Here is a 20,414-nt window from a genome sequence, read left to right as displayed (position 1 = left end):
TTCAATACACTGCAGGCCCCACTGCCATAGCAGGTTCTCTAGGCCTGTATCTTGCTAAAGCAGCAACAAAGTGAGCTGCAGTCATTGTCAAACAACCGGAGCACTAGAGGGGATATAGTCTATCTGTAGTCTATCTTATACCTTTTTCATTTTTTCCCCTCTTCACTTTCCACTTTCTTCCCCTGCTGTTTTACAGTCCTCCACACACTTTTTCTGTCTTTCCCTTCTCTCCCGCTCTCCTCATCATTCTATTATAATGCCCCCCTCCTCCCTGCATAGTCTGGTGACTATAAACAGTGGGAAGTTTACTACAAACACGTCCTGCAACCAGCCAGCCAACAAGGACAATCCCTGCTCCTCCCTGTGAGTAACAATGAACAGGAAGAGCAGTTCTTGGTTGCGTAGACACTTCAGGGTCATGAGTGTCCTTTGCCACAGCTAAGGTAGCCGCCATAGGTCTGTGATGACATTGTGACTGAATTGAACCCAACAAGGCTTGGCCAGAGAGCTTTTGTCCAGTGCCTCTCCTGTACAAATATATTCATCATAATTTTTGGCATTTACCCGCACCAGCTTGATGGCCCATTGAAAGATCATTTTATCTGTTCAAGGACACAGTGTGTTTCAGGGGCATTAGGTGGTTCAGTCATTCATTTAAAACCTTCTGAGTAAAGCTTTATGACTTAGATTTCTGCTAAGCGCAGGAGCTCTAGTGTCAGGTGTGCACTGTTATTCTCAAATCTTTTGGTTCCTGGTAGTGTATCAGCTGAACCAATTAAGCATTTGTATCCATTTCCTTTTTTAGTAGCAGCTGTTCACCCAGGCTTGCACGGGAAACCTAAATCTTACCTGAACACTTAGAGAACTTGGCACAGATTGGGTCTCAAATAGGATTTTTGTGTTTTTCTCAGGAAGATTAACATATATTAATCCTTTTACCACTGTATGGTAGTAGCAGGCAGTCAGTCAAGGACATTTTTGAGCTCACCCAGTGTTACAGCAGTGTGAATCGATGCTAAACACAATGGTTTAAAATTGTGAAAGACTTTCCACTCCTATTTACTTGACTTTTCCTGAGGTGGAAGGACTTCGGAATCAATTACAAGGTGTTTATGGGGCACTTTGACCTGAGACAGAGAGCTAAAGGCACAGTGGATTTCTCCCTTTACATTCCATTCGTTATCTTTCTCATGAGCAACAGTTTTGTCCGGTCTCTCTCTCTCCCAAGCCTCTATGGGAAGAAAGTCAGTCATTTTTAGTCAGCGTTTTACTTTTTTCTCCTGCAGTCTTTGTTATTCAAATGCCTCATTCAGCTTTGGGCAATCAGTCACCGGCAGAACTGGACTTTCACCTTTTCTGCCTGCCTTTATCTGTGCCTGTCATTCACTGTTATGCTATTGTGCCTTTTTTTTTTTTGGTTCATCACTGTTTGTACTATAAACTAAACACACAGTGACTGTGCACACAGGGATGTCTCAGGGGCTGAAGGACATGGGTGCTGGGTCTTCCAGACTACCTGCCTGTTCCAAGTACATGTAGAAATCAGGCTTTGTGTAAGAGTGAAAGAAGTAGAAGGGAAGTGGTGAGAAGATTTAGCCCTCCCCTTTCCTCCCTCGCTCCTCCTCCACCAGGAGCCGCGCCTGACCCCCCCCCCCCCCCCCCCCCCCCCACACACACACACAAACCTCCCTCCCCCTTCCCAGCACTCACCTGTCCTGTTTCAATACCCCCCCCCCCCCAAATCTTCCCTTCCCCCCAAGCCCCTCCTCTCAGGGCAGGTGGGTATAAAGGTATGGTAATGTGCAGCAACCTATCTTCTCTGCTCTGGGGAGTGTGAAAGACACAGGAAGCAACAGGGCTGAGAGAGAGAGAGTGTGTGTGTGTGCGAGAGAGAGAGAGAGAGAGAGAGAGAGAGAGAGAGGCGGAGTAGGAAAGCTGCAATTTAAAACACAATTGGATTGACTGTTCTCAGACTTGAACCGCCACCATGGGGCTGGGAGTAAGTATTTTAACTTCGTCACATGTTTTGGCCTGTCTTTAGATTTAGGTTCAGATTAGGCCATGTTTTTTTCTACTTTTTAGCTCAGTCAAAGTAGTTTTAGTTTCACTCACTGGCACATGTGGGTTGCCTGAAGTATTTTGTACCATAGTTTTGAAATCTGTGCGAGGTGTTTTCGGTTTTTCTGTCTTGAAAGTTTTGGGAACTCTTAAAATTTTTTATGAGAGTAATTCACAGTCCGTCTAACAATGATTAACACAAGTTTTACAGCATGTTTGAACAGCAAAGTTGACACTGCCGTCTGCTCGCACTCGTGCAACGAAACAGGAAACTTCAGGGCATTCTTGCCACACGTGTTAAGTCTTATTCTGAAGCTCATTTTGTCTCGCTTTCTTCAATGCAGAGAGGGAAAGAGGAGTACAAACTGGCGGCAACGTCAGATGGCAAAGAAAAGAAACACAAGAAGGGTAAAGGGGACAAGAATATGGACGAGCTGAAGAAGGAAGTTGACTTGGTGAGTATACAAACAAAAGCCAGTGTAATTATCTGAAGTACTTCACTGGGCCCTTTCAGTCAGGCCATCGGCCAAAAGAGACTTCCTAAAAGTATTTGTAACTTAATCAACACCAAAAGGATCAGACGTGAACCAGAATAACCTTCTTGAACTTGTCCTCCCATGCACACTGCTTGCCGCATACTTAATAACAGTCATTTTCAGGCCATGTTAACACTTGGTCACTGTAAGTCCCTGCCATTGGCCACAGCGATGATACAGTCACAGCTGAGACAAACTTCTGGTTTGACCTCACGACAGTCACATGAGATGTTGCTGTCCGCCCTCGTATTTCATAAAGATTGCTGCTTACACCGATGTATGTTCTGTCACATGTTATTACGCCGTTCACAGCTCTACTTAAGTTCTAAGTAATGCTTATCTAGGTCAGTTTTCACCGCTGAAATATTGGGTGAGAGGCTGTTTTGTCAGTTTTGTCTTCAGTTTCTCAAAACCTATGAGCCAGTCTCAAAACATATATTCTTCTTCTGACTTCTGACCTTTCAAAGCTCAGATCATGAATAGTTTGATCAGACTCATTTTAATCTCTGGCCGCTACCTTAACTACTCTGAATGCAAAGAAATTTGTGAAGATAAGTTACATGCATGGTGGTGGTTTAGGTGGGTTTGAAGCTTCCTGTGTAGAACAGTTGCCCAATTTCCACTGGTGTCAGCTTTTTTTCCCCCTCAGTCTGTAGCTGGCTGAGGTCATTTCCCAAGGTCAGCGGGACACTCTGCTATTGAGTACATCTCCAAGTCAATGAATCAGGCTTATGAAAGATCAGTGAAAGATTTCATACCACAGACTGGATGTTTAGATGTGTAAATGCATTTTATGAGCAGAAGTGCGTTCATTTAAAGGTGTTTGGGTAACTTAAATTCTTTGTTTCTTCTGAAGAAGTTTGTGCGTTTCAGTGTTTCTCCTTGAGCAACCCTTAAAACCACGTATAACTTCCGTAAGGTGGTGTCCTTCACAAGGTCAATATGCAAATTCAGGTGTCATGTTCATCTCAAAGTACGAAACAGACGTTAGTGGACATGCTGCTCTAAAATATCCTGCTGATGACTTGATAATATCATAATAGTGGTTTACATTTTCTCTGTCATTTTTGTATGATGTATAAAAGATGTAAGCTGCTCTTTGACTTTCACAAGGTCATCAAGTTAAGCTGTAGATTGATGCTGTATGTTTCAAAAGTACCTTTTCTAAAACTGCCATTGCAGTAGAATATGAGTGTCATGGCTTGTTGTCAGTTTTATAATTATAATTATTTATATTTATTTCTGCATGTCCTCAGTCCCTATTCAATGTCGCCCACCAGGTCACAGAGTACAGCAGGTTATTAGGTAATAGAAGTCCCATTTAGGTGACATATTAATGATTATTGTCCTCCCAGTGTCTTAACTAGATCTCAAAGTCCTGCCGCCACTGAAGGGCATCTGAAGGCCATATCGCCTGTCTGCCATAACCTCCAAGACTTCGCATATCATTTACTGCAATTAACAACAGGCGCTCTCTTTAATGTCTCCCAACCGCTGAAAGTCCATTGTGTCTTCAGAAAGGCTTTTTAAAAAAGTTCCACCTTGGGAGAACAAAAAGAATTGATTCACAGTCAATTATTGATAATCGTCAGGTTTGAGTTTTGGTTGAAGAATGGTGGCGTAGTTGGCAGTAGTAAAACAGTAGTGAGAGTGCAGTTGGGTCTCTGTAAAGCTGACATGTTAATGATTATTGCTCCATCATACATGCACCATGATGTTATTAACAGAGGCGTCAAAGTCCAGACAGAGACAATGGAAACTATTCCCATAGCAACACCACGCAGCTTGTGATTTGATCAAATGTGACAAAGTCCAGCAAAAAATGCTAAATATAGAATCAATTTGATTTTATAAACAAGTCCAGCAGTGTGCGATTGGCCATCAGTTTGTGTTTATGAGGCGGAGTATCAAAGCCTGTGAAGTAATTTCCTCTACAGGCTTAAAAAGAAGTGCCGTCGAACAGTTAAAAAAAGCAGCAGTAGTTTGGGCCATGTGATGAAACATTATGCATGGCACATTTGACATGGAACACTTTGCTTGCTTATTATAATGCCAGATGATGGCAGCACAGGCAGAACCGTGCAATTACACCCATTTTCTCTACCACCATGAATGTAACGGGACTCACTTCATCCATAAACAGCTCAGGGCTCCACATTTTCAGTGGCCAAATTACTGTTATGTAAATATAATTATATACAGTACTTCAGGCAGTGGATGATTGAAACTTTAAACTTTAAAAGGTCAAAATAAACATGTGCTGTCACTTCTTTTGTTTCTTCATTCAGTCCCTAAATCATTCATTGGTTCATTGTGGACCAACTGGAGCTGAGAACAAAGCTGCCACCCATGATACAAAATTTTAGGGATTGTTTTTACCGCAAATCATAAAAATGCTCCCAACAAATAAGCGTGTTGTTCATAAAACAGACCAACAGAAAAATTGTCGTCTCTGGCATTCTTTCCATGTATATCATGGTTGACTCGTTGCATTTTTGTCAGGGTGTAGCAAGCAGTGTAGCTTTAATTTTCTGGAAGAATAATTGTTGAGGAAAAAGCGGTTAATGCCATAACGATATGGAAAATTCAGTCCAACTTCAATCACAACGAGAATTCTTCCCATACGTGAGGTCCGTAAACCACCGCAGAAACCAGTGTGGGCATCGTTACTCGAGATGTTTCACTCCCTTGTCTTTTGTAGTTTTGCAGTGTGAAAAAATGAAAGGTGGGAGTCATGGTGTTGCTGCAGATCATCCAAATTACATTGGAAGAATCTCGATTCATTCACTTGTTGTAGGCGTTATTCAACAAAACACAGTGTAGGCGCATGAATATGCCAGCTTCTCTTTTTGTTCATTTGCAGATCCACTTTTATTTGCTTTTTCACCCTGAAGGGACTGTTGTTGGACGAAACCTTTATTTTAAAGAATTACAAGCACTCTTTGATCAGAATTAACCCATAAACAACGCTAGCTGATCAAATCATCGACCAAATTAATTTTAATGACACCAGTGCCATGAGTCTGAAAGAGCAGAGCGCCGCTCTTGGGTGAAAATGTCAGGCACTACCGTTGGCTGCAAATATCCATATATCAGCTGGGTGACACTGATGTGGCTGGATGGACTGTTTGCCTCCAGCAAACTGATTGTTTGTAAGTAAGCGAGCTCATGGCAGCTTTAGTCCGTGTGTTTTGCTACAAGTTTCCAATCATCAGCCGACTCCAGTTTTACTCGGGTATCTGCTAATCTTAAAATCGCACGGTATGGACGGGCCTGCGTCCATAATCCTGATCACATGGCAGATTTTGCCTTGTCATCTTTATGTTCCCGGTAGAGGACATTACAGGACATTTTTTAATCCTCAAAGGAGATAATATTTGCAGCTTTAAAAAGGCAGGGATTTTGATTTGTTTTACACAATGTCTCTCTCTCTCACCATAGGATGATCACAAGTTAACCTTGGATGAACTTCACAGAAAATACGGAACAGACCTAGCCAGGGTGAGTATGCGGCATTTGTGTGTATTTGTGTGAGCCTATCTGTGTGATAGTCACTTGCTGGGGTTTTTTTACTGGCAGCTGGTGACAATTTCATAAAGGGGGATAAGCCCAGAGGCCAGTGAAGCTGTTGCAGCTGAAACTGAAGTTAAAAGCACATCATTGAACAGAGATACATTTAACAATTGTGGGTATTTTTAAATCTGTATTTATCCAACATTTGAGTGTCTGTGCAAAACAGGGCACATACAGATAATTTTGCAACATCACTTGGGGGGAATCACTGTTTTTTTTTTTTAACTGAATGATTGGTTCAACATAATAACATTTTTCTCTCCCAACTCCAGTGGTGTTTGGCCAAACAGACCATTTTGGTTTTATTCGTACGTCTTTTTACGTTCATGTCACAGAAATATACAGTATAAATATACAGATTATAGAAATATATATTAAAATACAAATAAAACAGACGGTCTGCATGGCAAGATACCAAAATTTGTAATTTGGGTGAACTGACCCTTTATAGTGTCCGTAAAGGCCATGTTGTTCAGAAAAGGGGAAACACAAAATGCTCTTTCCTTGTTTTGATCATGGTCTTCATTCAGGACACTCTCCCAGAATCACATTACACAACCCAATACAACCTTACTCTGGCCAAATGCTCGACTGATGCTGATTATCTGCTGAAATCTGAACTGTCTGAGTTTGCTCCAAAACAAAGACTTCATTCACACAGGAACACCAGTCATATTGACCCTACCGACAAAAACCAAAAAATGCTCCTTTTCACTCCTGGGTCCTTTCCAAACAGACCTTCAGCCACACTTTACTCTCCATTCTTCTGCTTTTTTTCTAAACTGTAAGAAGTTGTGACCTTGACCTTGTTGAGGTACACACTGTTCATTGATAATAGAGATACGACCCGATTGTCCCATCTCCTGTTATCACTCTTTCCACATCATATGTGCTGGTTTACCTCAAGCTGAAAGTCTAATTTCACAGACTAGTGAAAACAGGAAACAGTAATTGTAACACCTGTCTTCCTGTACATGTGGTTTCTTTTGTTTTTTTTCCCCAACCAAATGTAAATCCATCAGCTCCTGAGGTAACGGCATTGTATCTGTTTACAACATGCAACAGTGCAGCAGGAAACATGGTGCTCTGGCTTGTCCTTCAATGTGCATCCCTCCAGTAAACGAGACAATGCTTTAGAGTAGCAAAGCGAAAAACTGCACTCAAATTTTCATGACTTCATGACTATGGACACATTTTTCCTTTACTCTCTTTTTTCTGCCTGGCTGCTTTGGGGGAAGCATGTAGATTATTTTAACTAACATGCAGAGTTCAATCTTGTCTCTTTGTGTCTCGTTTTAGGGTCTTTCCAACTCCAGAGCAAAAGAGATCCTGGCACGAGATGGTCCAAACGCCCTCACGCCTCCACCCACTACCCCTGAATGGGTCAAGTTCTGCAAACAGGTAAAAGTCACTACTGGGCTGAAGCTCACAGTCAGGAAGTGCAACATTTTCTAAGCAAAACACAAACTTATTTTGCATATATGCAAATTTTAGAAGTTCACACTGACTCATTGTAACCAAGTCTTTAAACTTCAGTGTTTTTTCTTGTTTCCAGCTGTTTGGTGGTTTCTCCATGCTGCTGTGGATCGGTGCTGTCCTCTGCTTCCTCGCTTACGGTATCCAGGCTGCCTCAGAAGAGGAACCTGTCAAAGATAACGTAAAGACATCTTTGTTGGCATATGATGAGCAAATTTGATCCTTTAATTCAAGAATTGGTGCCACCAAAGATGAACTGACTCATTTCTCTCTTACTGTAGTTGTACCTGGGTGTTGTACTTTCCGCTGTCGTCATCATCACTGGTTGCTTCTCCTACTACCAAGAGGCCAAGAGCTCCAGAATCATGGACTCCTTCAAGAACCTGGTCCCCCAGGTGAGTCTTTTCTGACACAGAGTTTGGAAGTTTGGAAAATCCTTTTACCGTTTTATTTTCAGGATGAGGAAAATGCATAAACTCCCGGCTAATCCTGTGAAAATGTATGTATTTTCAACATAACTTGGCGTTTCATCTGTGCAGTCACTCATGTAAGCCAAAAAATGTTTTAAAATCTGAAATGGAACAATCTTGTTGTCTTCTGGTGTAGATTTAGATGTAAAGATAAAGGCGCTGAGAGTATGGAAATTTTTGTTTACTTATCTTGAGGAGCTTAAATGTGCTTGGACCAATTCACAATTGATTTACTGATGGTGAAAGCCAGATTACTGTAAAGCTCATATCAATATTGAAATGCAGATAAAAGAACACGTTGCACAATGCTCAGGAGCAGTATTACTTCATCAATATTACCACACTGTTGACACATTATTTTTTCCATTTATAATTACTTGCTGCTGGGTATAACAGCAAAACCTGTTCAGGAAGGAATGGCTCTTCACATGATCTAAAATGTATTCTGTGTATATATGCTCACCTTTGGTCTTATAGCAAGCCCTGGTCATCCGAGATGGTGAGAAGAAGAGCATCAACGCCGAGGAGGTGGTGGTCGGAGATTTGGTGGAGGTGAAAGGTGGAGACAGGATCCCCGCTGATCTGAGAATCGTCTCTGCTCACGGCTGCAAGGTCCGTACCATTGTTTAGCTATTGTGGCGTTGGTTAAAGTTGCTTCATATCTAATGGCAAATGTAGTATGATGACAGATGTGGTTTACTAATCATCAGTTTACTTCTTTTTGAAGAGTTTTTTTTTTACCGACTAAACCAACAAGCTCATCCTTGCTTTTGTTTTTCTTCCTTCAGGTGGACAACTCCTCTCTGACCGGTGAATCTGAGCCTCAGACTCGTACTCCAGACTTCTCCAATGACAACCCCTTGGAAACCAGGAACATTGCTTTCTTCTCCACCAACTGTGTTGAAGGTAAAGAACTAAGATACAGAAGACCACACAGAAATCACAGGCTCAAAATTCTTTTGTGTAAAGCTTTAATTAGATTCAAGATTAAGATCAGAGCTTAAATTTCATTGCAGACACTACAAAAATTACAAAACGACCTGAAATTTGTGTAGACAAGTAAGATGCAGGATGAGGAAAGAGAAGCTAAAGAAATGTTAAATTGAGAACCAATGTTTAAAATGTCAACCCATCTGAAGAATATTTTATATTCACGTCTGTCATTTTTTAACTTATCACCCACAACATCTCTTCCCAGGTACTGCCAGAGGAGTTGTCATCAACACTGGAGACCGTACTGTCATGGGTCGTATCGCCACCCTGGCTTCCAGCCTGGAGGGCGGCAAAACTCCCATCGCCGTTGAGATCGAGCACTTCATCCACATCATCACTGGAGTGGCCGTCTTCCTCGGCGTGTCCTTCTTCGTCCTCTCACTCATCCTTGGGTATGGCTTGCTTGAGGCTGTCATCTTCCTCATCGGTATCATTGTCGCCAACGTGCCAGAGGGTCTCCTGGCTACTGTCACTGTGAGTCCTGATGTTTCTTGTCTGTTAACGGTCCAACTGTGGATTCCAACAGCAACTCTGCCACTAACTGGCCCACGTGATCTCATCTCCAGGTGTGTCTGACCCTGACTGCCAAGCGTATGGCCAAGAAGAACTGCCTGGTAAAGAACTTGGAAGCTGTCGAGACCCTGGGCTCCACCTCCACCATCTGCTCCGACAAGACCGGCACCCTGACCCAGAACAGGATGACCGTGGCTCACATGTGGTTCGACAACGTGATCCATGAGGCCGACACCACCGAGAACCAGAGCGGGACCTCCTTCAACAGGAGCTCCCCCACCTGGGGTAACCTGGCCAGAGTTGCCGGACTCTGCAACCGCGCCGTGTTCCTGGCAGAGCAGAGCAATGTTCCCATCCTGAAGGTGAAGAGCTTATTGTATGCAGTATTCTCCTCATTTGAGCTGGTTACCAGACACTAAAGACACTAAACCTTTTGCAGCAGTTCACCCATTCTGATCACCACAAAAGAGTCTAAATAATTCACAGTGGATGAAGATATCAGTTCTCTTTTTGTTGTAACACCATCTCTTATTCATGGATGTAAACAAGGACAGAGCAGAATTCACCCCCTTTGCCATGTGGAATATTTTCTTCCTTAAATCATTTTTTTTTAATTGGATAGTGTACCCTGATGAATTTTGAGACCTGGCATGGGAGGTGATCTGGCATTGTGACTTGACAAGGAGCTTAGGGGTCCAATAAAATACAAATGCAGGCCAACTGCACTACAAATTTTAATAAAAAGCACTCAGTGTAATTAAAGGCTTTTTTATAAATATATAGCTGTTGATATAGCAAGATGTGACAAGACAGACTCCCTGATTTATTTCTTAATCAATACTGACAAGTTTATTTCTTTTTTTAAACAGCACAGCAGTGAGAGCAGGATAAAATGAGACAGGATAGGGTTTTTATTGTCGTTTGAAAGTTTACTTCTCTGCTCAGTTTTCCTTCAGTGAAGTTGTTTGAAGGGATCAATGATTTGATCCAAAGTGTATTAATCATTTTGTTTCTGTTTCATCAGATTTTGAGTACAGCGTACTGTTAAAAAAAAGGAATGAAACCCACTGATGCACCTTTTTGTCCTTTGATTAAATCGCACAGAGAGATGTAGCCGGTGATGCCTCAGAAGCTGCCTTGCTGAAGTGTATTGAGCTGTGCTGTGGATCTGTTGGTGGCATGAGAGACAAGTATCCCAAGGTTGCAGAGATCCCCTTCAACTCCACCAACAAATACCAGGTAAACAAGCCACATAAAGAGTATTGCAAATTCTAAAATTTTTTCAAAACCTTCCAAACCCAACACTAGGAGTCCATACCTGCTGTGACATCAGAGGGAAACTTTGATTTACGCCACCTAGTGGTTGGATTCACTTATGTCTTGGCTGATGAATTTTTGACAAATGAGAAAAGTTTTGAATAAAGATGGGATTTGTGTTGCTTATCATAAATCGCTGGCGACTACTGACAAGCATTGAGTATCGAATCTTCCTTTTTGTCCCACAGCTCTCCATCCACAGGAATTCAACTCCTGGAGAGACAAAGCACCTTCTGGTGATGAAAGGCGCCCCAGAGAGGATTTTGGACCGCTGCTCCACCATCATGATCCAAGGCAAAGAGCAGCCTCTGGATGAAGAGATGAAAGACGCTTTCCAGAACGCCTACGTGGAGCTGGGAGGACTTGGAGAGAGAGTACTGGGTACAAAGCAGCTCCATCCGACAGCTACGTTTAATTAGTGGGATCCATGAACTCCTGACAAGCATTTTCCTCCTTTTCTAATCAGGTTTTTGCCATTTCAACCTGCCTGATGACCAGTTCCCAGAGGGCTTTGCATTTGAAACTGAAGAGGTGAACTTCCCCACAGAGAACCTGTGCTTCATAGGCCTCATGTCCATGATCGACCCCCCTCGTGCTGCTGTGCCTGACGCTGTGGGTAAATGCAGGAGTGCTGGAATCAAGGTATGTAACTGTTGTCTGTTCAGGTAGCCTATCCAACAGCAGTAAAGTACTCAGCAGTATATAAACAGACAGACATACAGAAGACGGGAGAAACAAAACATAAAATCCTAAATTTGACATTTTTTATGTTTGTACTGATGTTTGCAACTAATAACTAAATACAGAAATATCACATGCACATTACATGTAATATTATATTAAAATAAACAGGCTTGTTCTGTCTTAATTCTTGTCCATTAGGTTATCATGGTCACTGGTGACCATCCCATCACAGCCAAGGCTATCGCTAAGGGTGTGGGAATCATCTCTGAAGGCAACGAGACAGTTGAAGACATCGCTGCCCGCCTGAATGTTCCAGTCTCAGAGATCAACCCCAGGTCAGGACCTTTACTTTAGCTCAGATCTGAGTGTTGAGCCTGTTTTACACACTTGTGGCAATAAATAATAAGAATATATATACATTTTTTGCAGATGAACACTGTGTTTGAAATGATTTTGCAAGCATGAGCTGTATGGAGACATCTTTATTTCTGTGGAAATTCTTCCTAATACTTGTACTAACAGAGCAAAATTGAATCAGAGTTGGCTAACGAGGCCCCGCAATCTACGCAGCCAAAAAGGCTTTTACCATTAATTCACTGCAGACAAATAAATGTAGTCTTTGAGCCAGTGGCTTAATTGTTTCTTCATCAGCAATTTTAGTCTGTCTTCCTGGGTGTTGTCCTCATGCTGAAAATTCCTGTTTGTTGACTGGAGGAAAATTTTATCTCTCTTAACAAAACATTATACTGTCTTGTACCATGTGACTGATGAAATGTATGACCGTCTGTAGTAAAGGTCTAATGTTTAAACATGTCCTGAAAATGTAGATGACTTTATAGTAGATCTAGCTTTTTGCTGACGATGCCATTATTTCTCATTTAAAGATGTTCAGACAGATGCTGTCCCTGTTCTAAAGAAATTTCCAGTTTTGCCAGTGTGTCCATTTCCACGATTTTCTTTTTGTATTGCCTTGATTGCAGCCATCCTCAGTTTTCATGTCAGAAGCAGGATATGAGATTACAACTGTTGTGCTGATGCTGCTGTGATTTCTTCCAGAGATGCAAAGGCCTGCGTTGTCCATGGTGGTGAGCTGAAAGACATGACCGCAGAGCAGCTGGACGATGTGCTGAAATACCACACTGAAATCGTCTTTGCCAGAACCTCCCCTCAGCAGAAACTTATCATCGTGGAAGGTTGCCAGAGACAGGTCAGCATCAAGGGGAATTTAAGACATTTTCACAGACGCAAATGGGGATTAAAGGCTTTTAGAAATATCTTTCTTTTTGTGACATCCTCACACTTGTGTCGTCTCTCTGCAGGGAGCCATCGTGGCTGTGACAGGTGATGGTGTGAACGACTCTCCCGCTCTGAAGAAGGCTGACATTGGTGTGGCTATGGGCATCGCTGGATCTGATGTCTCCAAGCAGGCCGCCGACATGATCCTGCTGGACGACAACTTCGCCTCCATTGTCACTGGAGTGGAAGAAGGTAAGACCAAGGCTTATACCTGCAGAAATGTGGAAGTGCAACTGCAAAAAGCATCATTATAACCCCTCAATCTTCTAACTCTCCTCACAGGCCGTCTGATCTTTGACAACTTGAAGAAGTCCATCGCCTACACGCTGACCAGTAACATCCCTGAGATCTCACCTTTCCTCCTCTTCATCATCGCCAACATCCCTCTGCCCCTGGGAACCGTCACCATCCTCTGTATCGACCTGGGAACTGACATGGTGAGCTCTTTGACTGCAAAATGAAAAAAAAAAACAAAACATGCAAGATTTTTACCACCACCATTTGTGCAACAAAAGACACATTGAGTGAATTTCGGTGTACAACTTACTTACATTTATTTACTTGTTTTCTACCAGGTCCCCGCCATCTCCCTGGCTTATGAAGCAGCCGAGAGCGACATCATGAAGAGACAGCCCAGAAACCCCAAAACAGACAAACTGGTGAACGAGAGGCTCATCAGCATAGCCTACGGACAGATCGGTGAGAAATCATGGTTCTGCTTTTTTATTGAACCTTTTCTGTCTTGTTGGACGAGCCATCCCAGGTTTAACTGCCTTTCTTCTCTGTTAGGTATGATGCAGGCCACAGCTGGGTTCTTCACATACTTTGTGATCCTGGCTGAAAATGGTTTCCTCCCCTCTGACCTGCTGGGCATCAGAGTATTGTGGGACAACAAATATGTAAATGACCTGGAAGACAGCTATGGACAGCAGTGGGTCAGTAACGTTACTGTTTTATATATTCCTCTTGTATGTCATAAGCAGTTAGACAAAACAAGTTATTAAGTTCTCAGGAAAATGTGCTCATTTTTTTAAAAAAATGTTCTGTCCGCCAGACGTACGAGCACAGAAAGATCGTAGAGTTCACCTGCCACACAGCCTTCTTTGCCAGCATTGTGATCGTCCAGTGGGCCGATCTGATCATCTGTAAGACCAGGAGGAACTCCATCCTGCAGCAAGGAATGAAGTATGTACACGTAAAGACATGTAAGACCCTTAGTCTCGAGTGAATAAACAGGTATTAGTTCACTTGTTCTAACTGGGGTAAATCTCTGCTTCCACAGGAATCGTATCCTCATCTTTGGTCTATTTGAGGAGACAGCTCTGGCTGCCTTCCTGTCTTATTGCCCGGGCATGGATGTTGCCCTCAGAATGTTTCCTCTCAAGTGAGTAAAACACACAAACACTCATGTCATGATTTTTTGCTCGCTGCTGAGGGAGATGTTACCTGCTATCTGTTATGTTTGATATACTCCTCAGGGCATGCGTTGACATGTGACATGGGCTCATTTTCCATGTAAATACTCAGCTTTGTTTAACGTATGCAGGGGAATTTATGAGCACGATATTCATTGAATTGATCCCTATTAAAGTGTTAATCCATGAAATCCTTTTTTCTGTTCATTTGCTAACATTCACTGCGGTTCTTGTCTATCAGTGCAGCTGGTGCTTTCACATTCTCCTTGGATTCCCCGATGATGAAATTCAAGCCAGTGCTGTTTTAGCTTTATTATCTTGTTTAAAAAAAAAAGGTGGATATTATCTAGTGTCACCGCTAATTTCCACTTCAGAGGCAGAGTGAAGCAGAAGAGCTGCTGTACTAATGAGACTGTTTGCCCAACAGATGAGAATAGAAAGCAATGAGGGCACGTTAAGCTCATCAGCTCAGAAGTTTCAAATGAAGCTGAAATCCCGTCTCATTTTCCTTGTTGTTGTTTTGTGTCTCCCCCAACTCCTGCTTCTCCCATCTTCCTTCCAGCTTTTCATCTGTTCCCAGTGCTTCTGTCTCCTCTCCTCTCCTTCCTCAATCTCCTCACCCGCCCACTCACCTTTCTCTTTGAGTGATCGTCTGTGTCTGAGTGTCTCCTTTTCCAGCTTTTGTCTTCCTGTCCTTGTTTTGGTCTGCTTTCCGAGTTTTTATATTTCACTTTACCTCTGAGTTTCTTTGTCTTTCTTGGTTTCTGTTTAAATATGAAATGGAAAGGTAGTTATGGCTCAAGACAACATTTAGAGCAAATGTTCAATTGTTTTAACGTGACATAACATAATAGAATGGCCTGCGTGTTGTCAGTTTTGACGTACTTTGATGGAGTGCTTTCTCCCGACTGAAAGCCCATTTTGCTTTATTCTGCGAAATTCCCAGCCAACAAGTTGACAGGACACAAGTTAAACAAACAAAAATGCATGAGTTAATGTATATAGTCCGTGTGCGTGTGATCATTTGGAGTAATGCATGATGTGGGGTTTTGAAGAGCTTCGTTCCTGCCTGCAGAGAGGACTCTCAAATGGGTTAGCACGTTAACAGAATACGTCCTCTTGCCTCATTTTTACACTCGGCTCCTGAGTGAATGCTAATAGTTGGATCTCAAAAGCCTAATGGGGTCCTCCAAAGCTTTCCATGTGCTCTTAGAGAAGCTTCAACCAACTGTAACGCCATAAAACTCTCTACTGCTGTTATGCACTAACTCGGCCTCTTCAAAGAGTGCTCTTATCTCTTCTGTCACGTTCCAGTTGTGACTCAGTCTCTCCCTGTCCGTCCTCTCCTCAGGCCATGTTGGTGGTTCTGTGCCTTCCCCTACTCCCTCCTCATCTTCCTGTACGATGAAGCCAGAAGATATATCCTCAGGCGCAACCCAGGAGGTAAGATCTTGGCTGACTCTTCTTCCGCTCTCTGCATGTATGGAGGGATGAGATTCACAAAAAAGAGTTCCATTTATCTCCAGAATCTGACTGAGAGTCAAAGAACATGCTGTTGGTTTTATGTTGTTAGAAATGTAAATGTATTATTCAGATGTAATCAATACACTTTATTGGCTTATTGTCCACCAAATTTCATTGACATTTTTGTTTGGTTTGGTTTCAAATACATTTTGGTCATCACAACAGAGATGTTGACTGCTATTCCCCCCCTGACGTGGAGATATGATGTCATGTCAGCCTTGATGTACAGTATGATGTATAATACGGAGAGCAAAAGCAGTGATGTGTGACTGGATGGTGTATTTCAAGGCTAGTGAACAGCACGCATGTTATCTGGGTTTAGCATGAGCTGTCTATTTTTGTGTGTGTGTGTGTGTGTCTGCCACAACTGCGTCTCCACGCAGACCAGTGAACTGTGGCAGATGGCAGCGTCCCGTGGGATTTGAACCCTCAACCTTGCAATTGTTAATGCCTCGTTCCACCCACGGAGCTGAGCAGAACCTGCATGCAGAGCTGGCTCTGATGCAGCTGTGTGTGTGTGTGTGTGTGTGTGTGTGTGTGTGTCTACTACATCTGAGCCCCACAGCACAGATCAGTGAATATCCCATTGCCCATCCATGGTGAATAATGCATTATTATCAGACAGAAAAGAAGAAGACATTAAATTGACAAACAACTTCAAAGAACTGTGACTGAATGAAGACAAATTAATTTACAGAAGTATATTTGTTTGGTATTAATTTAAATGAAGTCAGTCAAATCTTTTAAGTTAGATTTCTCTGCTGTGCCCAAAGCTAACTGTCCTCCAGATTATTTTTAACCCTAAGGCTGAGTAAAGTTTCAGAGTTTCAGTCAAAAGTGGAAAACTGATTCCAGTCCAGTGGGTCTTTAGCCCTCTGTGAAACACAAGTATCCACAGTGTTTCAGGCCTAAAAATAAAAAGTAGCTCTGGGCTCAGTGGGATGTGGCAAAAGATGCTAAATCACCTCATTCAAACATCCGAGTCACACTGACCTCGAATGCAGTTTTACTGCATTTATTACCTAATGATAGGCCAAACGTTTGAGCTGCAGGGTCAGGTCAGAGTCAGCTTTTTCTCCCTTCTGTCAAATGTATGGCCTCATGGGCGACATCATCAGCTCAGGAGCAAACAAAAAATACCACAACCTCCACGTCCCTGCACGTCCCCATCTTCTGATGGCATCAACCTGAAATTCTCAGACGTGTCTTCCTCACGCTCCCCAATTCGGTCTTATTTGTCTGAATCGCCGTCAGCCATCAGGAGGGATGATGTCATCCTGTAGCCTGAGTGCAAAGTTAAAGGTCACAGCCAAGTCTGCCATCACATTAGAGAGGGAGAATTTAGACCCGAAACATCCGGAACACCATGTCCCTAATTCTGTCTCCTTTGGTTTCTAGGTTGGGTGGAACAGGAAACATACTACTGAGTCCGCACTGCACAGTCACAGAGAGCGAAGTCGGTGTTTCATCTTTATTTGCTGCCATGTTACATATATGTCTGAAATGTTAGTCAGACCCCGAAAACAAGAAGCATGGATAAATTAAGAATATCTTGATGTATGTGTCATTCCCAATAAAACATGTCTTTAACATTGTACATCGAGGCTGACTTCTTTTTTCTTTGCTCTGACATGGGAAGGATGAAAACAGCAATTCAGGGATTTGATGCAGGGTGTCGTTTCGAGGTTCAGTAGATATGTAGCAGTGAGTCAGATCCGCTGACCCATGAGGTGGGATTATCCAGCTCAACAGTTCCTTAACTTCAGTTCTGGGGTCAGAAACAAAGAGTTCATGGGGGAGGGCATGAATTTAAAACAAATTTACAATACAGAAAGAGAGAGAGAATTATCTGCATTTTGCAAACGTTTTAATCAAATTCAAGCGTAAGATTTGTGTGTACTTGTGACTAAAGTGAGCGACTGATCATCTCAACACGAAACTGCTAATTCTCTGCTGATTGACTTAATCGATTAATGCACTAATCATATCGGTGTTATCTTGATTTTAACTCTTTTAACCTTTATTTCCCCAGGATTTTATCTTGACCTTCCAGATATGAGGAAAAAGCATGTCAGAGCTGTGTGTGTGTTCGTGCACGTGTGTGTGTGTCCATTATCTCAAGGGCCAGTCTGCCACAGTGGTGTTTGCAATGGATTGCTCTCTTGCCCGCTAATGCAAAGAGGCCCTCAGTGAAAATTAAGTGAGGGCCTCTCTCGTGCTATCTACTTTGTGTTTACCCTAGTCATTATGAACGCCCCCTTCTCCCTCAGCCCCTCTTGTGCATGTGTGTGTGTGTGCACGAGTGTACACAGTATCATCACACCAATCTGGTCAGAGATGACCTGCTTCACACACAATTTGGATGCCCTTGTTGGCAAAATATCATCAGAAATGATGGATTGTCATTCATGAAAATGCTGCCCAATTCAGGTTGAATGACCGAATCTTTCAACAGGCCAATCAAGTTATTTTCCTTCCAACTTCTCAGGTGTTTTCTTTCACAGCAGAGGGTGCTAGTGTAGGACAGACGGCGGGGGTCTGCAGGCAAACGGATGGAGGGATGTAGAGACAATAGGAAGAAAAAGAAAGAAAGCAAGCGAGGCTGACGGATGATGGGAAAAGGGAGTTGATGCGATAAACAGAAAGGAAGGAGTCGGAGCAAGACAACAGCGAAAATTGGCGTTTTGTGGCGCACATTTTCCAGACATGTAATTAATCATCTTATCATGGTTTGTTGCGTGTGTGCGTGTGTGTGTGGCTTTGTCTTTGCTGCTTTGTTAATATCTTTTCTGATGAATTGTCATGCCGATAAAGCAATTCAGCTGCGATGAACTGAACAGCGGGAGGGAGAGAGAGAGAGAGAGAGAGAGCAGACACTAACATTAACATGCCTTCATCCTTCGTTCACAAGCAGGGCCCCTGAACGTGCCTGTTGCTATGGCAACTGTTTGAGAGCCATCTCTCTCTCTCTCTCTCTCTCTCTCTCCCCAACATCTAAATAAAATCTAGGCTATTTATAGAGCAACACGCGAGCTGCACTGGCTGCACATGCATGGATGTGAAATCACTCATCAAAACAGAAAATACAGCATAGAGTCTTGACATACATTATGCACTCGCTCATGCACGTCTGAACATATGGACACAAGCGCACCCACATTGCCAGGGCTTGCTGCTGTGTGTCCATCTGTGAGTTAGGTCCACTCGGGGTTTTGTTTACTCCCGATTTTATTTATTCTGTGTATGTTTCGTGTCGTATTTTAGGGAAAAAGGTGACAGCAGTGAGTAGATCTGTGTTTGTAAAAGCAAGCCGCGCAGTGAAATCCTCCTGCTGCTGTTTGATCAGTCTCTGGTTTATCTTGTCAGCTGATGCAGAGTGTTCTCCAGGCCACCTGATAAGGTCTATTAGAATACACAGGGAGCCGCTGACACGGTCTTCCTCTCAGGACACAATAGCACTCCCTTGGCGGGCTCGTCCTGCCTGCCCTGGGTCTACTTCACGCTTGAAGAGGTCGCTTTCGGACGTAATCTGTCATGGGTTGCTGGTATACGGCTGGTTAAAGCTGCAGACCGGAGAGCAAAGACAGACTTTGTTGCATTCAGCAAATGCTGGTTCTTCTTGTGACTGCTTTGCCTTTGAAATATATAAAATATGAAGCTCCAGAGGTTTAATTGAGGCAACGTCTAAACTCCTCTCCTTCTGTCCGTATGTACAAGTGGCTGAATGTTTCTGCTTTCAGGCTTAGATCCAGGGATGAAAGCCTAAATCTCTCATTTCTGTTGTGGGATGAAAGGGTTTAAGAGCTCCTGGAGCAGATGCAAATGGCCATAAGGGTGGTGGTGATGCTGCTGGGGTACAGGGATTCAGGTTCGGGATTATATGTAGCCCAGTGACGGTGAAGATGAGAAATATGCTAGAGGAAACAACGGATGGGGGCTCCTCTAGTCGAGGGCAGAGGGGGAATAGTTTGAGGAGGCCCCAGAGCCAAAGGAGGCTGACACACGCTGTGGAATCTCAAACAGCATGTCCGACATTAAAAATAACTAAACTGATGCTGTGCTTTTGTTTGCCCATGGCGTCAGATTCATTGCTGACACAGTAATGCAGTACTGCTGTGCGTCTCGTCCACACGCAGTGCGTCTACAGTACTGCAATGGCAGTGTCACACAGACAAATCTGCTTTCGCTGCTCTGGATTTAGAAGGCTTCAGAAGTTGGCTGTCCGCTATCAGCACGCAACAACCTTGTCAAATCAGCAGGGGAAAGGAGGTGTCTGCGAACCCAGCTGTTAAGCCGGATGAGGTGTAGATGAATCAGAAGTGTGTGTGTGTGTGTGTGTGTGTGTGTGTGTGTGTGTTAAGGCACGGTGGGGGTGGGCCTCTTTTCACAGTAGAACAAAACAGCTCAAGTTTAAAGCAATACTCGCACATTTTGGTAACTTTGCTGTCTTGCTTTCTGGCTGAGAGTCAGGTGAGGAGATGGCAACAGCCAAGAGCTGATTGGCTTAGCTTATCATAAAATTTGGAAACAGGGAATGAGCTTACGTGGCTCTGTCAAAA

General features: G+C 43.1%; 1 protein-coding gene across 1 annotated transcript; it reads left to right on the top strand.

Annotated features, from left to right (window-relative positions):
* Nucleotides 1-1,835: 1,835 nt before the first annotated feature.
* LOC124055790 (sodium/potassium-transporting ATPase subunit alpha-1) lies at nucleotides 1,836-17,452 on the top strand. The gene is made up of 23 exons (XM_046382911.1): nucleotides 1,836-1,999; nucleotides 2,403-2,513; nucleotides 6,036-6,095; nucleotides 7,467-7,568; nucleotides 7,723-7,824; nucleotides 7,925-8,038; nucleotides 8,591-8,725; nucleotides 8,902-9,019; nucleotides 9,312-9,580; nucleotides 9,673-9,981; nucleotides 10,724-10,858; nucleotides 11,125-11,317; nucleotides 11,403-11,578; nucleotides 11,819-11,955; nucleotides 12,677-12,827; nucleotides 12,940-13,108; nucleotides 13,199-13,353; nucleotides 13,492-13,615; nucleotides 13,706-13,851; nucleotides 13,971-14,101; nucleotides 14,199-14,300; nucleotides 15,683-15,774; nucleotides 17,254-17,452. Exons 1-23 carry the CDS (start codon nucleotides 1,988-1,990, stop codon nucleotides 17,280-17,282), a joined length of 3,072 nt encoding a protein of 1,023 aa, XP_046238867.1. The 5' UTR covers nucleotides 1,836-1,987; the 3' UTR covers nucleotides 17,283-17,452.
* The last annotated feature ends 2,962 nt before the right edge of the window (nucleotides 17,453-20,414 follow it).

The sequence above is a fragment of the Scatophagus argus genome, chromosome 24 (assembly GCF_020382885.2).
Source record: "Scatophagus argus isolate fScaArg1 chromosome 24, fScaArg1.pri, whole genome shotgun sequence".
Classification (NCBI taxonomy): Eukaryota; Metazoa; Chordata; class Actinopteri; family Scatophagidae; genus Scatophagus; species Scatophagus argus.
The sequence above is the reverse complement of the archived record's forward strand: the minus strand, read 5'-3'. Positions and strand labels throughout refer to the sequence as shown.

Excerpts from the sequence above, each read along its gene's own strand:
- LOC124055790 (XM_046382911.1), top strand. Across the intron at positions 9,982-10,723 it reads GCAATGTTCCCATCCTGAAG|AGAGATGTAGCCGGTGATGC; the intron begins GTGAAGAGCTTA and ends TAAATCGCACAG. Across the intron at positions 14,102-14,198 it reads ATCCTGCAGCAAGGAATGAA|GAATCGTATCCTCATCTTTG; the intron begins GTATGTACACGT and ends CTGCTTCCACAG.